At 31.7% G+C, this 16419-nt stretch overlaps 1 protein-coding gene across 1 annotated transcript in view; it reads right to left on the bottom strand.

The window, feature by feature from the left end:
• Nucleotides 1-16419, bottom strand: part of LOC128183045 (deleted in malignant brain tumors 1 protein-like) — an 84741-nt gene that overhangs the window by 16605 nt on the left and 51717 nt on the right. Inside the window, exons 37-40 of the mRNA XM_052851865.1 lie at nucleotides 15056-15200; nucleotides 14717-14889; nucleotides 11263-11407; nucleotides 10907-11079 (exon numbers count right to left, since the gene is read on the bottom strand). Of these exons, the coding sequence (XP_052707825.1) occupies nucleotides 10907-11079; nucleotides 11263-11407; nucleotides 14717-14889; nucleotides 15056-15200 (636 nt within the window). The remainder of the gene's footprint in view (nucleotides 1-10906; nucleotides 11080-11262; nucleotides 11408-14716; nucleotides 14890-15055; nucleotides 15201-16419) is intronic.

Below are 16419 nucleotides of genomic sequence, written 5' to 3' on the forward strand. Positions count from 1 at the left end.
ATAAATACAAATATTAGTAATTAAAGATGAAATCATGATATATCATGATAAGTACATAGTATTTCACTAGTTATCTTATTATATAAATATCATAGCATTCTGAGATTCTTTTTTTATATTAGAAATTCAATAAACTTAATCATTAGTTATTGTTCTGTCTTCCTTGGTTATTAACCATGCAGCTAAATTTGTCTTTCTTAATGCTAATTACACATAATTTTTCTTGAGGTAATGAGATATAAAATTTCTTTCTTCTTTCTATACATGTATAATGGACAATCAGTGAGAAAGGGACATACATATATGCACTTATCTTCTACATAAATTAGTTATACATGTACATCTTATTACTGTTATATATATTAACATAGTTTTTTGACATTGAAAAAATTTGAGTGTGAAGTTCAAAGTTAGTTATTTCCTCATATACGTGTAGTTTGTAAGCTCTTTATCTGTTGGAGTTGTTTTAGGTCCTAACATAATCAATTGTTTTTATTTCTCTGATTGCCCTGGTGCAATCAGATTAAGCACTGAGTCAACACATTCTTCGACTTTTCGCTTGTTGAAACATTCAGTAAGATATATTCTGCCTCATCAGTTCAGTTTGATGTTATGACAGGGTCTATGATTGTCAAAGTTCTGAGCCCTGAAATAGAAAGATTTAAAAACTAGAAATATTGTTACTTTTCATATGTAATGTAAAACAACATATAAATATTAATACACCAGTCATGTCAATAAAGCCTAGATAAAACATTGATTCCTATTCCAGTCTGAAAAGAAAGAATCAGTAGATAGGGAAAGTTGATGGTTGGGTGGATTGGTCTATGTTAATAAAATTGAAGGTAGGGCCAATTGTGGAACCCTATTAGACACTATTAAATCAATGTAATCTTAAATGAATTTATTTAATAAAAGAAGATTTGAACTTCTGCAATGGGATCTCAACCCATGACCATTTATGATACACTGAATGGTTTGGAATAGGGAAAAACAACAGGGAATACTTGCCAAACCATTACATAATTTAAATAGATCTTCAAATACCAGCAACAAATATAATTGTTAAGGGTTGGGTGTAAATTGACCAATGAATTATGAAAATATGGGATAAGAGATAACCCCCGGGCATTTGCATACCAAAGTAATCGCCACGTCTTATCATGAGCTGTATCAAAGAATTTACATGTACCCGTACATAACATTTAGGGGTGGGGATCTCTACTGGAACACAGCGAATTACCAGTATATATTGAGGGGATGGAAATGACCTAATCATTATTTTAACCTTTGCAATTATTTTATAAAATTATATTATTGGTCAAATATTGTTAAAAAGAAATTTCTAAAAGAGTGAAAGTGTTTTGATTATAATATACTTTTATCCAATATCAATACCGACAGGTGTTCCATACCCCAGTGAGGGAAAAAACCCCACCTTATTTTTACCCCACAATGAAAACAGCTGTAAAAAAAACCTACAATGTGGAACTTTTCATTCAAGATTGACTGGTGTTTTGTTTCAATTGTTGATTGAGGCATGAACATATATTAGTTTCTAATATACATGTACATGTAGGGATACATCATTTTTCAATGTATCTGAAAACAAAGGGCAGTGTAAGGCTACTGCAGTACATTTATTCAAATCAAGATATGAATATAAGTTATAACAACGCACCTTTTATAATTAGACTTGTAAATGAACAGATGAAAGCATACATTCGTAAAGTATGCAGTTATATTTGAGTGTCCGGATAATTGCCAGAATCAATCGCTTTGATGTTCTAAAAATAGATTCGGGGAAAACCAGTATGATCACCGATACATGTAGTGAAATATGCCAATAAAACGAAAACTTCACTGCAGTTGTTAGTTAACTTATATCACTGTTTGAAAAGGCTTATTTCATTCAACATGTATAGCGTGGATATGCAATAATATACCTGTATATAATGTGGACTTCCTTCGCTGTCCGCGGCTGGGTTGACAGGTTGTTTGTCGGCCATCACTAAGTTTTAAACTTTGCAGATGTCTTGTTATGTCTCTGCAACAATTACAAAGGGTCACTGGAGTTGTTTATTCTGGATCGGCTTTATACAGACTTCTGAAACTGTTTGCGTAGTGTCCCGAAACCGTGTAGTCTTCTCGAACTTCCATTTTCGCGCACTAGCGTACGTAGCAACGAGGCGCCATCTAGCGACGATATTGTGAATCAACCAAGAAAGACAACCAGATTTCACTCGAATTTGCTAATTTTAACGGCAATTTAAACTCAAAACTCAAACTTTTCAATACTTTTTAAAATTGGAAATCATTGTGCTGAGTGAGTTAAGTTACTATTTATAATTAATTTTTCTCGTAAGGTTTGCTGTTTTTAGTAATTTGATAAAAAATATATGCTATTTTACTAAGACTTGCACGGCGTCAAAATTGAGCGCCTTGTCAATATATCGGGCCCGTATTCAAAAACGAAACGGAATATTTCAGAATAATTTGGCATATACATTCTAAACATCCCAGTTTCTTGCTGGGTAAAATTTCGTTTTATTTTGCGTCTTATCACTTATCACAAAATTTCGATATTGCCTGATTCTTACGTGAACCTGTACTTAAAGCCTCAGTCACAACCGGCAGTACGTGTTTGCTGATCGTGCGTGTGCTGCAGATTTCTGCCAGTCGTGGCTCCCGTGGTTGATTGAAGCGTTAAAAATCATATTGAAATGATTGCGAGTGCAACATAAGACAACCGGACGTTTGACGTGCCAGTCGTAGGTGTCACGTATAATTTTCTAGGTCACCTGCAAGTCAATCTAACCAACGTTTTTCTGTGCCCCACGACAGCTGCACAGACAATTTTTAGTTTACGCGTTAAGTAAATAACCTTTTTTCTCTAGACATTTATCTATTGTAAGCAAGTAAATATTAACACGTCAAAAGAACTTGAAGAAAAAAAGATTACTATTGTTCTGTAATTGCTGCTTTTTTAATTAGACTAGCTAAACTGGTCGACACAAATGAAACATGTTTTGAAAACATCTGTTTTATCTTTCGTATCTAATACAAAAAAAAATGAAAAATGTAGAAGAAAGTCTGCAAAAATCTAATTTCAGGAAATTAATTATCAAATGATAATTTTTCTGGCCAATGTTCTTTAAATGATTTTACAATTTTGTTATCAATTTGTTGAACTTTACAATATTTTTGAAAAAATGTTTGACGAAACTACTAATTGAAAGTAAAAAAGCCACATCGATTTACTTTGCTTTTAAAATGTTATTTTTAAAAGGGTGACACCATTTACACTTCATACATTTTAAAAATCAAAGTCTACTGTACGTTTATATTATATGTTGATGGTGAACACATGCGACTTGCAGTCAACGTCTGTATAACGCAAGGGACAAGTGAGACCTCCTTACGTCATTCGTGCACTTCAAATCTTACGGTCATCTTACGGGTTCCTTGAGTGAAGCCCAAGTGCAACGTACATTTTTAGATCTCGCAATGAAACCGTAGTGATTTTTGTGCATGTCCAACAGTCACCGTGCGTGCTTACGGGAAGCGTACGTCCTTCCAAGATCGTAAGATGCACTTGCGTGTCTTGCAAGATTTTCTTTAAAATTCACCCGTAGACCACCCGTAAAAGCACGTATGGCCAGTTGTGACTAACAGGTGTACACGAGATGCCGGTATTCACACCTTTCCAGAGAGAGAGAGAGAGAGAGAGAGAGGGAGAGAGAGAGAGAGAGAGAGAGAGAGAGAGAGAACTTGTGTTGAATATAATACTTAAAGTTTTATCACTGAACTATATTATTTCGCTTTAGGTTCATATAAACCCCTCCAAATGTCCAAATGTGTTCGGAATGTTTTCTTTATCGTTGCTAAGTACGCAATAAATTCAGAGGGGCTCGAATGAGACTTCAACGAGATTTGTTCAGTTCCTATGAAATATCGAGCGGAAGTATTAGTGTTCGAATGATATTCTTAAAATATATGTATGTAAGTACTGGTCATTTTTCATAACATATCCTACTTTGATTTATGTTAAAACATGAAAATCTATTAAGATACATGTCATATTTCATCATCTTGAGTTTATTTAAACTAAGCGATGATATTTAGAACAGAGTTATCGTTCGTGTCAACCTCTCTACACGTTGTTGAATGTATAAACATTGGGTTGCATAATAAAATCATTGCCATGTTTGAGGCTTTTTGGCATGCAATACCTTGCTTTTAAAAAAAAGAATGGATGTCTGTTTTATATGAAAACCTAGTATATCGAGCTATTTTAAAGGAATATTCTGCATATTAGAGTCTGTTTCACTATTGATGCTACTACATGTACTAGGTCAGGCGCAGATCAAAAATTAATCCTAAAAAAGAAATCGCTAATAAGCATGTTAATTGCTGCAGCCTCAAAAAAAATCCTAATGTCATATTTATTTCTAGAACTCATTTTATCCATCAATTAATAAAGATAAATTCTAAATTCAATAAAATCTAGCTTTTATATTTGACAACAAGTACCTATTGATTCTAAGAAATAGACTTTAAACACGAGGCACGATTTTTACTGCGAAACTGAAATAAAATCTCACTCAAATGACCGAGTATACACCCCTGCGAATGTTATTGTCATTTAAATTTAGACCACGTGGTTTTATTTCTTCCCCTGTCAATCACTTTAACAGTACAGATGAAGCTACTTGGCTTCTCCTGTAAAGCTAGAAGAAAATTATTGAATGAAAACGTTTTTTATGTTTTCTTAAATCCTTATTTAAAAGAGCCTTCCTATTTGAAATTATTAAAAAAAAATTCCTTCCGAATTCATGATTATAACTCATGTACTGGCAATCAGAGTCTTTTTCCCTCGCTGTCGTATTATTTTTGTTTCTAGATAATTTTTTTTATATATTTATCACTTTTAACACTCATTTGTTGATTACCGTGTCCTGTAGTATGTGAGTAAAAAGGTAAATGATATATAAACAGGTTTGTCAGCATTTGTAAAACGTCAGCTAAATCGCTTGCATACAATGAAGAGTGGACACTTGTTCAACAGAATGATAAATATCGCCATTAAAAGCTATTAACTTGTTGTGTTTATCTAGTTGTGTACATATCGTAAAAAATATGTTACATGTACTTGTATGGTTTAACGGAAAAACAAAAACCAATAGTCATATTTTGACTATACACGCAATCTTAGTTCAGATAAAGGAAGCAAAACCAAGTTTCATGTAGGTATGACCTGTGTATACGAACAAGTGCAGAAAATCATAGAATCAATATTTAAATGAATAAAAATTCGTGTCAAAAAACTATAAAACAGTTAATTTCAAGATCTCTTATCTGAAATTCATTTTTTATTTTATCATTAACTGCGTGTAATTTTACCTCGTCCATTAACTAGGGGAATTTGATCGGCAATAGTACTACAGTGGTAAGCAATAAAGAATGATCATACGAACTATGAATTAAGAACAAGAAAGATGCTTGTAAAAATAAAAAGTAGCCGAGAATCAAGACAACGATAAGGGAAACTAAAGAAATATCGGAATAAAGACGGGGCAGTTTTTCATAGCAATTATAAATGGATTAGAATGCTTTGTAAAATTATCGACAGCTCGCTGAATTAACAAAAATATATCGGATTAAATTCAATCACTTCTTTTAATCTATCTTAACAATTACATTTATCTAAAATTAAATACTAATAATATCAGACTAATCAAAATTAAAACTACCTCCACTTTCCGGTTGTCACTGAGTACACGTTTCATGCAACATATCAAAAACGGGGGAACGGATGGAAGTTCCAATTTTAATCAGATTGAAATACAATTGTAATATATCATATAAATCAAAATAAATTCTTGTCATAATTATCACCTGGTGTTGATCGAACAAAAACTAAATAAAGTTATATCGAGGAAAAATCAAAGCGTTCAGGCCATTAATGAAGCGCGCAAACCGTTCACAAAGCGTGCTGCTATTTTTAGCAAAACGTACCGTGAAAGAAGCAAACTGTTCCGTTCACAAAACGAACCATACCGTTTACAAAACAAACCGTACCGTTCACAAAGCAAACCGTACCGTTCAAAAAGCGTACCGAACCGAACCGAACCGTGCAACTCGTGTAGAAGCACGTTTCAGGGTCTGTAATAGTTCGCATTTCAAAATCATAATATTTTTCATACGCACATATTTGATCTTTACTTATGTTAACATTAGGACTTCTGCCTGACAACACCGTGTTTATACGTTTAGTAATAAAATGCCTTTCATTTCTCGATTGTGATTTACTGATTAATGAATGTTAAAAAAACCCTCTGCTTGCGTATGTTATCGTGATACAAGCGTAAAATGTTAACATTTCGATGATGAGCTGAATTAAGAGTATTGATAAAACTAATTTTTTTAATGAATATTTTTTAAACAATTCAATATGCTTTATATATCTTAAGTATCTTTATTTGAAGGATGCATGACCCATTCATTAAACGTCAGTTACATTAAAAGTCATTTGGAATAAATGTATTAATTTTAAACTTGGCTTTGTAGTTATGCAATTTTTTTTAAACATCCCACCATATTTTTTACTTTTTCGTTATCATTTCATTTTTGAAGGCAACCTGCTCCTTTCTCTCAAATGTTTTGTGCCAAGTTTTATAAAAATTGACCTTATTATTCTTAAAAAGAAAACGAAAATTTGAAAGGTTTTTGTAAAAGCTACGAAGACACAAAGAAGCAATCAACGACAAACGACCAAACATTCACAAGCTTTTTTTTCATAAAGTAGGTTTCCTTAGTGTTTTCTGATAAAATATTTCAATACAACTTTAGAAGCTCCAGTCAATGCGGCAATCAAATGGAACTACAAACAAACATGAAACATAGGTAATCACAGATTACAAAGCTCACCGAGACGAGGCATCACCTTTATAATACCACCTTTATCATATTATATGAAAATCAGAGTTAATTATCTTGGATATATATGGGTATTGTTTTGACACAATATCTTATTACTATATCACATGTTAAAAAATTGTATGATAATTACATGTTCATTTTATGCCGTATTACAAGATACATTGTTTATCAATACAATAATATAAAATACTATGTTGGATCCTATGATACTTACAATATATACGCGGGTAGGTTAAGGCAACTCCGAGTTTATTGACCGCCGATATTATGATCAATTTAAAAATTGGTTATTTTTATGAAAACATTGCTGAATATTAATATAAAGTTAATTTGTTCGCAATGATTTTGTTTTTCTACTTCGGAAGCGAGTCAATCTTTGAAGCTGCCGTGCCATGGTATCACGTGACAGTTAAACATAGAGAACTTTTTTATCTTAATAAAAAATCAAAAAGTGTTACACTACCCCAAAGTTCATTTGTATGTATTATACAATAATTTGATCAGCAATTTGTTCATCTTTATTAGTATTACTGCTAGAATCCTACCGTTAATCGCATAAAATAAATACTGTCATTATTTATCGGAAACCCCTTCGACTTTTTCAAATTCATTGAAAATAATACGTATATCTTATTTACAACAACGAAGCACAGGATTCTAGCAACACTTTTAGGTCATATGCTTTTGATATTTGCAAAATTCAACATTCATAATATTCGGGATATGGTTACACTTTTGCCTTTTTTTGTACACACTGACAGAGGAAAGGCCGGTCAAGCCACATAAATGTCTATTTGCTTACCTTATAACACTAGCTTATGAAACAAAATATTCATGCCCGTATTATCCTCATACGTAATACAGAAAAAGGTATATTCAGTTAGAAGAGTTTCTAGTAATATGTTATGCCTGTAGTGTTTATAATTTAAACAAGAGATAAAGTAAAAATTGACATGTTTCTGATTACAATATGACATCATGCTGCTTATTGTGACGTCATATCGGAATTTTAACACTGAGAGTTGCCTTATAATACCCGAGTACATGTATATATAATAATGATGCATATGACATTGTTACATATGATATGACAGTGTATTGTATCATGAATAATTGTATTTGATCACATAATACAATATCATAATATATAATATATGATATAATACAGTATAATATGAAACAATATCATATTACATATAACATGTACATCACAATGTTGTAACATATAATATCATATTGCATGATGTATTACAATATTGAATTGTATGATACAATATTATTTGTGCAACATTGTATCATATCATATGATACAATATAATGAGATATAGTAAAATATTATATAATATGATATCATATTATTCAATGTCGTATCATACGATACAATATAATATGTTACCATATTATCTCATTTAATACTCTTTCATCTGATATAATAAGATATTATAATAATATAATATACAATATTGTATCATATGATACGATATTATATATTACACAATATTGCGTCATATGATACAATTTTATATTTTGATATGATTAAACCTTTACCTCATCCAGCATCCGTAACTTTTTGCTCGGATTCAGCATTCAAGCCTGTCAGATGCATCAGTATCATAAGGCGCACCATCCGTGCAAGTTTGATGATGTTAGCACCAGTCATACCTAAGATATAAACATCAAAGGGCTCCTGCTCCAAACATTTTAACCAGCTTTAAAAACATTTACCTTCTCCAGGATCCAAAACCTATGGCTAAGATTTAGTATTCAAGCCTGTCAGATGCATCAGTATCATAAGACGCTTCATCCATGCAAGATGTTAGAACCAGTCATAACTAAGATATAAACATCAAAGGGCACCTGCTCCAAAAAATTTTACCAGCTCTGAAAACCTTAACCTCCTCCAGCATCCAAAATCTATGGCTTCGATTTAGCATTCAAGCCTGTCTGGTGCATCAGTATCATAAGACACACCTTCTGTGCAAGTTTGGTGAAGTTATGACCAGTAGTGACTTAGAAATTGTTATTAAAGAGCGTTACACCAAAAACCTTAACCTGCTCCAAAAACCTTAACCTCCTCAAGCATCTAAAATGCATGCCCCACATTCAGCATCCATGTCTTTCATGTCCATAAGTAGGTCCAGATGCATCATTCATGCAAGTTTGGTGAAGTACGGACAATTCAACTGTAAGGACGATCCTTGGGACTTCCGTGGTAAGGTTTTAAACCCTAAATTCCGACTCCAAGAAAGTAACTGCCTCTATTAAATTTTAATTCCATAAATCTAACAAAATGGTAGAAACAAAAGTTATTTCTAAAATATACTTATCAATGATTCAATCTTTTTAGAATCTTTGGAGCAAGCAATACCTGCATTTTTCACAATTATACACAATTTAGTTGAAGTATTTTTTTTTAAATATACCTATTAAAACACAAGTTAATTTACATCTTGGTTTGTCTCTTTATTATTCAGCATTGTGTGTTTTATGAGTAGAATATTAATTTCAAGCTTTTATTTCACATGTTAAATAATGTGCCAACAACGTTGCCAACAATAGGACCTGTGTTTCCATTAAAAAAACACACCTTACATCGTTGAACCCTGAGTACTTTCTTTTCTCTGTAGACTCAAATGTTTACAAATGTCTATTTTTCTTTGACGTTATCAAAATTGGCGGTGAATTGTTCCCATCAAAAATATGTGTTAAGATCAATCTGCTGGACTTTGGACTGAACATATGTAATATTCACTTCCAAAAATACTAATCATTATTTCACAAATGTTTACCCGACAGTATCAATGGAATGTGTCACAAATTAAAGACATCGCAGACAAGGCGTTGAGAATAATTGTTATAGAACATTTAAATAGGTGTCGGCATTCTAAGTCTGAGCTTACTAATTTAAGTCAGTAGATAGCATAATGATCACGAGTTTTATGGATCAATCCATCTGTCTGCATAACAAATAATATTTGGTCCTATAATACTCATATTTTTTTCCTAAATAATAAAGAAAAAATAGATAATGCGCGTAATTGCTCAAAGGTTTGCACCACTTGCGCATAGCAAAACTAGTTTTTTAGTCATAAAAAAAACATATCTTATAACTTTTGATTTACGGCCGTATATTTAACATTACGTCATCAATACATGCACAAAGTCGCTTATCTATATTAATCAGTAGCCCTTTTCATAAAAAATATTAAGGTTTTGCGTAAGATTTCAACTTAAGAATATCTTATGAGAAATCTTAAGTGCTTTTCACGAACGCATTCGTAACAGGGTTCACTTAAGAATTTACTTACGAGTTATCCTTTCCCTAGCAACGATTTGAATTCACTTGATAATTCTTATAAAAAAGGAGAAACTTATAAATTAGCCAACATTCTCATAAAAAGATGCAAAACTGAAATTATATACCACTTACATCGAGTGAAATCAGTGTGGTGTAGAAGAAATCAAAATATGACGTAACAATCACAATGTGTGTTTAGTGTGACGTAGGAAAATCTTACGAGAAAAATTTGCCGTTAAAATTTTTGGAGCATATATTTGTGTATTTGTTCAACACTAACTGCTTTATAATGCGAAATAATGGTATAATGCGGCCTAAAACATTAAATTTAGCTGTTTTTCTTGTATATTTTACATAATACAATTATTATTTACAGTTTTGAAATACTTACGAGAGGGTATGTGCTATCGTAAAGTTACGACAAATTTTACACGTAAGAATCTCATAAAATGTTTTGTGAAAATGAATAAAAACTTAAGTTTTCACTTACGATAAAAATTAATCGTAAGTTTTTTTTGTGAAAAGGGATACAGATCTGTACATTTCAGGAACACCTATCATCCTATTTTACAGATCCCGTTGGTTGCAAATAAATGGTAAACATAGTGGAAAAAAACAGCTGAATACACTGAGGATTTCTGTTTTATTTCATCAGAGGCTTCTTACTTGGAATACAACTGATAGATACATCTTCATCGTGTCCACAGTTGTGACTCCCCCAGCCATTATGGTTACAATCTTCGATTCTTTTCTCAGAGCCCATACAGTTTACATCGTCCATCCAGATAGTCCCTGATCCTTGGCCGAATCGAGCACAGCAATAGACTTCAGAGACATTCCTGAAGAGATAAAAAGCTTGTGTTTTCACTTTTACTTCCACAATAGAGAGATATTGTATTTACTGTTTGCTTATTCATAAAGTGGCAATACCGTATTTTGTGAAAACGTAATCGTTTTATGATTTTGATTCTTTGAACATTTAATATTTTATTACTTTAAATATACAGGTCTAGAAACCTTACCATGGAAGCCCTAAAGATCGACACACCACATCGGCCAGCTGTTTATTTGAAGTATCATCACATACTGTCCCCCATGTTTCGTTGTAATAAACTTCTAATCTACCTTCATATTTAGTTGATCCTCCAACGAGCCGAACAGGCATATCTAAACAAAGATTGATATTGATGAAATATTGGACAATCGGGTTTATACAATATGGCCAAATGTATTCCATACCGATTTTTGCATATTGTCTTTCTGTCTCTCATATATGTGTTTATCGCTATTGATTTGATAAACATGTAAAGTATATTCTGTGTATGATATTGACATAACATCGCACATGCATACATGTTAAGTGTGTAAGAGGAGTAGAATCTTTAAGATTTTTCTATCCGCATTGTTCAGTTAATGTGATATCATTTGCGAAACATTTAACACATTTAATTTTATTCATCATGTCACATGTACAATGTACAAACTCGCCTTCTAAATGATAGAATACTTGCATAGTAAATTACGCAAATAATGATTTATTAAGATATATGTTCACAATCCAAACATTACTGCATTGTTTATTATTCCTTTTATAATGTGTTGAAATGCCAAATCAATGGACCAAAGTTTATCATAATTTAAATCTAATTTTACGCACATTTTCTAAAAAAAAATGTCATAATTATCAAAATTCTTATTACACTTTCTAACATTTATCGCAAAAAAAGTGTCCATTAGCAGTATAATGAAAACTAACGTCTCCATTATAAACAATGTGTTTGGGTAAGAGATGCAGTAACAGTGCAAAAGAACAATATTCAATATAAAAATACTGATTTTCGGAACAATCTGTAGATGTAATATTACATGCTTACATTTTATTGCAGTTTAATATTAGGATTTAGCTATCCAAAAACAAGAATAAGATTGTAAAATCATTCACTTAATTACTTTGTTGTTGGCATAGTTATGACGACATGCACGGGGGTGTTATGGAAGCATATTGGCAATTTAGCGTCTTATATTGACTGTTATATTCAAAATCATGAAACTAAATAACTATTTTGAACAAGATCAAAAACTAAAGTTTTTATTATTATTTTGTAAAATAGATGTCAGTGATATAAAATCGGGTAGCACATAACTGCCACATTGGTGCATTATCACGTGACAACTATAAATAATTTACGTATATTCCTTAACATGAGATAGAACAACACTACCCAGCGGTTTCCAAAATAAAATAAACATATTAAGTGAAGGCAAAACATCTCAGTTTAATCAAAACCGTTGCAAGAATTCTATGTTCTTCTTTATTAAACAGTTATTCAACCGGCTCTCGTAAAACCTCTCCAGCTTTCATAAAGTTTGCACGGGAAGCGGTATGTTGCATCAAAACAACATACAACATGGGATTCTGGCAGCACTTTTTTAATTTAAGCATTGATCAAACTAATGATACGTATAAAATTTATAGTTCAATATATACGGGGTAGTGTTGTTCTAGTCGGATTTTTATATCGTAAACAAAGACAGAGGAAAGTCTGGCCGAGAAATAAAAGCTAATTTACATACGTTTTGGCGAATGATTGATAAAACTAACATGTATCCCAGTATTATTATGTTCAATTCTCAATAAATCACACCACAATACTTTTTTTTTGTTCTTAGATTCGTTATTCTATGAATAGGTTTACAATGTTTTCCGAGCAAATTCACACGACATTCAACTTTTACTCATGACGTCATCAATGTGTAAATCAACGCAATACAAACTAATTTCTGGGAAAAAAAATTGTTTTCAGTTTTTCTTATTTGTTTTTTTTTGTCTACGTTTCGTTGCATAGATAATTGAATATGTACATAATAACTAAGATTTGTGATTTCGAGGAATTACATGTAACTCAGATTCCATATGCTTCCTGAACATCCCCGCGCGCGTACATTTGTTCGTCAATTCTTTTTATTATTTACCATTACTCTTTTAGGAAGCGGTCTGAACCTTTTTATAGTGAAAAATACACGATTGATTCAGCAATTAACTTGCTTAGACAATCACTCAATTTTTATTGCCTTTAAACATACATCAATTGCAAGGAATTCGATTAGATTCAAGGAGGTTTCAAGGAAATAAAGTTTAAGTTTTTAAGGCTGTTTACTGATGAATTCTTAACGCATTTCAACGATTGAAAAGCTGGTTAAATTCAATACCAATTTTCATAGTTTTTCATATTTTTCATGTTGATTAAATAAATTGTTGGTTTAGGAATGAATCTTTTCTGGTATTCAATTTGTCAAAAGTAAATTTAATTAAATAATCACTAAATCAAGATGAAAAAAATTAAAATATCATAGTTTTTTTTCCACTTTACTACCACACAACTTGGCATGGAAATGGTAATCAAAGTAACGAATCTAACAAGGTCCACGTCTATATTTTTTGAGGATTGGCGTAGGAAAATATTACATTTTTTGCATACCAAAATTGCAGTAGATTCATGATTTTATACATCATTTTAAAAGAATAACATTAATATTGGCTTTTTTAAATTAATGATAGCTATTGCTAAGATGGAGCACATGGCTCAATGGTAATAGGTGTTAGGCCATTAACTGAAAGGTGCTGGTTCAAATCCTGCAGCGGTAACTCCATGTTGTGTGCACTAAGACAAGGTACTTTATATAAAATGTCTCAGTCCACCAAGCTGAAATTTCGAAGCGGCTAATGCTGGGGATTGATTTGCAATTTAATGGTGTTCCACCAGGGGGGAGTCAATGACTCAATTTCCGCTTAGCACCACGGACACCGGAGATAAGCACCTGTTCTATGCACCTTCATGGCAAGAAAAAGGGTTTAACTTTTAACCTTGGGTTTCAACTTACGTTTTTGAAATATGATTTGTCTATCAAATTAAATTCTTATTAGCTTTTTGGAGGTAGGAGTCTTCTCGTTATAAGAAATTCATTAAATTTTGACGCAGTCAAACAGATTATACCTTAAATGATTCTATCTGTTTAATCATTTGACCTCCTTGTTAACCCATAAAGGTCATGTCAAGGTCACTACCTTTTTCCTCAACACAAAATTTTAAAAAAATAGAGAAGATGCAGACTAAGCAATATCGATTTTAGTATAAATATTTATTCCAATCTATAAGTATTAGCTGATTGACATGCTGCTATTCTATCATTTCATTGAAGAATAGAAACGTTACATCTTTAACAGATTTATACATAACTGCAGATGACCACATTTATTTTTATCATCCTATAAGTTGAGGAAAAGGGTTAATGACTTTGACATGACATGCGAAAACAATACGGTCAAATTTGATAAGAATGATAGACTGATTTGATTATATGATCTGTTTCACTCTGTCAAAATTTCATGAATGTCTTATTCTAAGACTCCTTCTTTAACTAGAAACGTTCTCTTTAAATAAGTAATCTCCTAAAGTAAAACAAAATGTTACTTACCAGGAGTGCAGCTGATAGATATATCCTCTCCATGGCCGCAGTTGTGAGATCCCCACCCACCATGGTTACAATCCTCAATCCTTGTCTCAGATCCCATACAATTAACATCGTCCAACCAGATAGTTCCTGATCCTTCACCGTATCGAGCACAACAGTGGGCTTCTGAGGCAGTCCTGAGACAGTATTGTATTTATGGATGTTAACAATTAAATTATCAGATTAATCTAGAATAATAATATATTCTATTGAGGAACAATTTCTCGAACTTTATTTTCTGATTCAATTTTTTTAGTTCAGCGATTTATTAACTTTTCTAAAGCTGCTAGTTCAGATACATACCAAGATAGACCCAACGATCTACACACGACATCGGCGAGTTCTTTGTTCAAAGTATCATCACAAACTGTGCCCCATGTTTTGTTGTAGTACACTTCCAATCTACCTTCATATTTGCTTGATCCTCCAACAAGTCTTACAGGTATATCTGTACAACGACGATTAATTCTTAGAATTATATTTCGAATGTACTTAATGTGCCTTGTTGAGTATCAACATTGCAAAAAAAAAAAGAAACCCTAAGCAATCTTTATTTGTCTACTTAGAGACAACCTTGTTGAATATCCCCAAATATAAACTCGCTTGCAGCCTATATTTATATATATATATATATATAAATATATATATATATATATATATATATATATATATATATATATATATATATATATATATATATATATATATATATAATCAAAAAAAGAAAAAGATAATGACCAGTTCCAAAGTTTCCATGGTGAAACTTTGGAACTGTTCATTTTCTTTTTTGATTATTTATACTGTGTGATATCACCTTTCACTCAATTTGGATTATATATATATATATATATATATATATATATATATATATATATATATATATATATATATATATGTGTGTGTGTGTGTGTGTGTGTGTGTGTGTGTGTGTGTGTGTGTGTGTGTGTGTGTGTGTACATGAGTATGAGACAAAATAAACAATACCTAAAGCTACTACTAAATGGCTATGAGACGTTCATTTTAGTGAAGTCCATTTGTTTGTTCATGCCATCAGGTCTGAATGATTTGAGTCTGTGCATCCAGAACTTTTCCTTGGAAAAGCAAAGAAAAGTTATGGATGCACAGACTCAAATTATTCAGTCGAGCTTGCAGTCCAAACAATTTAAAATCTTTATAAAAATTATAAGGTCGATGCATCGTTATAGTAGTCCAGATTTTTTATTTGCAGTTGTCCGAATGATTTTTTTATACAAAAAAAAGTCAATCAAAATTTGCTGTTGGAAATATTCAAATTATCTGACCTTTAATTTAACGTTGTGATCTAGATAAAACCAATAGAGTTCCCATAATAGTTATAGGCAATGTAGTTAGTTGCTGGTAGTAGCTATAGGTATTTTTAGTGTCTATGCTCCTTAGATAAAAAAAAACCTGACCAACTGAAATTAACCTTGTTTAGATAAATAGCAAATCTATTTCTCTTAACTAAATGTAAAAAAAAATACAGTTAGGAATGGAATTTATTGACTTACCAGATTAAAGGTCAAGACATCGATAACCGGTTACAAAATAAGAAATTTGCCAATCCTAACAAATCAAAATATTTTAAAGGCCGCTCCTTTTTAAAGATTTTTTTTCTAATCCACGATACTTTAATCTGTGCATGTAAT

The sequence above is a fragment of the Crassostrea angulata genome, chromosome 5 (genome assembly GCF_025612915.1).
Source record: "Crassostrea angulata isolate pt1a10 chromosome 5, ASM2561291v2, whole genome shotgun sequence".
Classification (NCBI taxonomy): domain Eukaryota; kingdom Metazoa; phylum Mollusca; class Bivalvia; order Ostreida; family Ostreidae; genus Magallana; species Magallana angulata.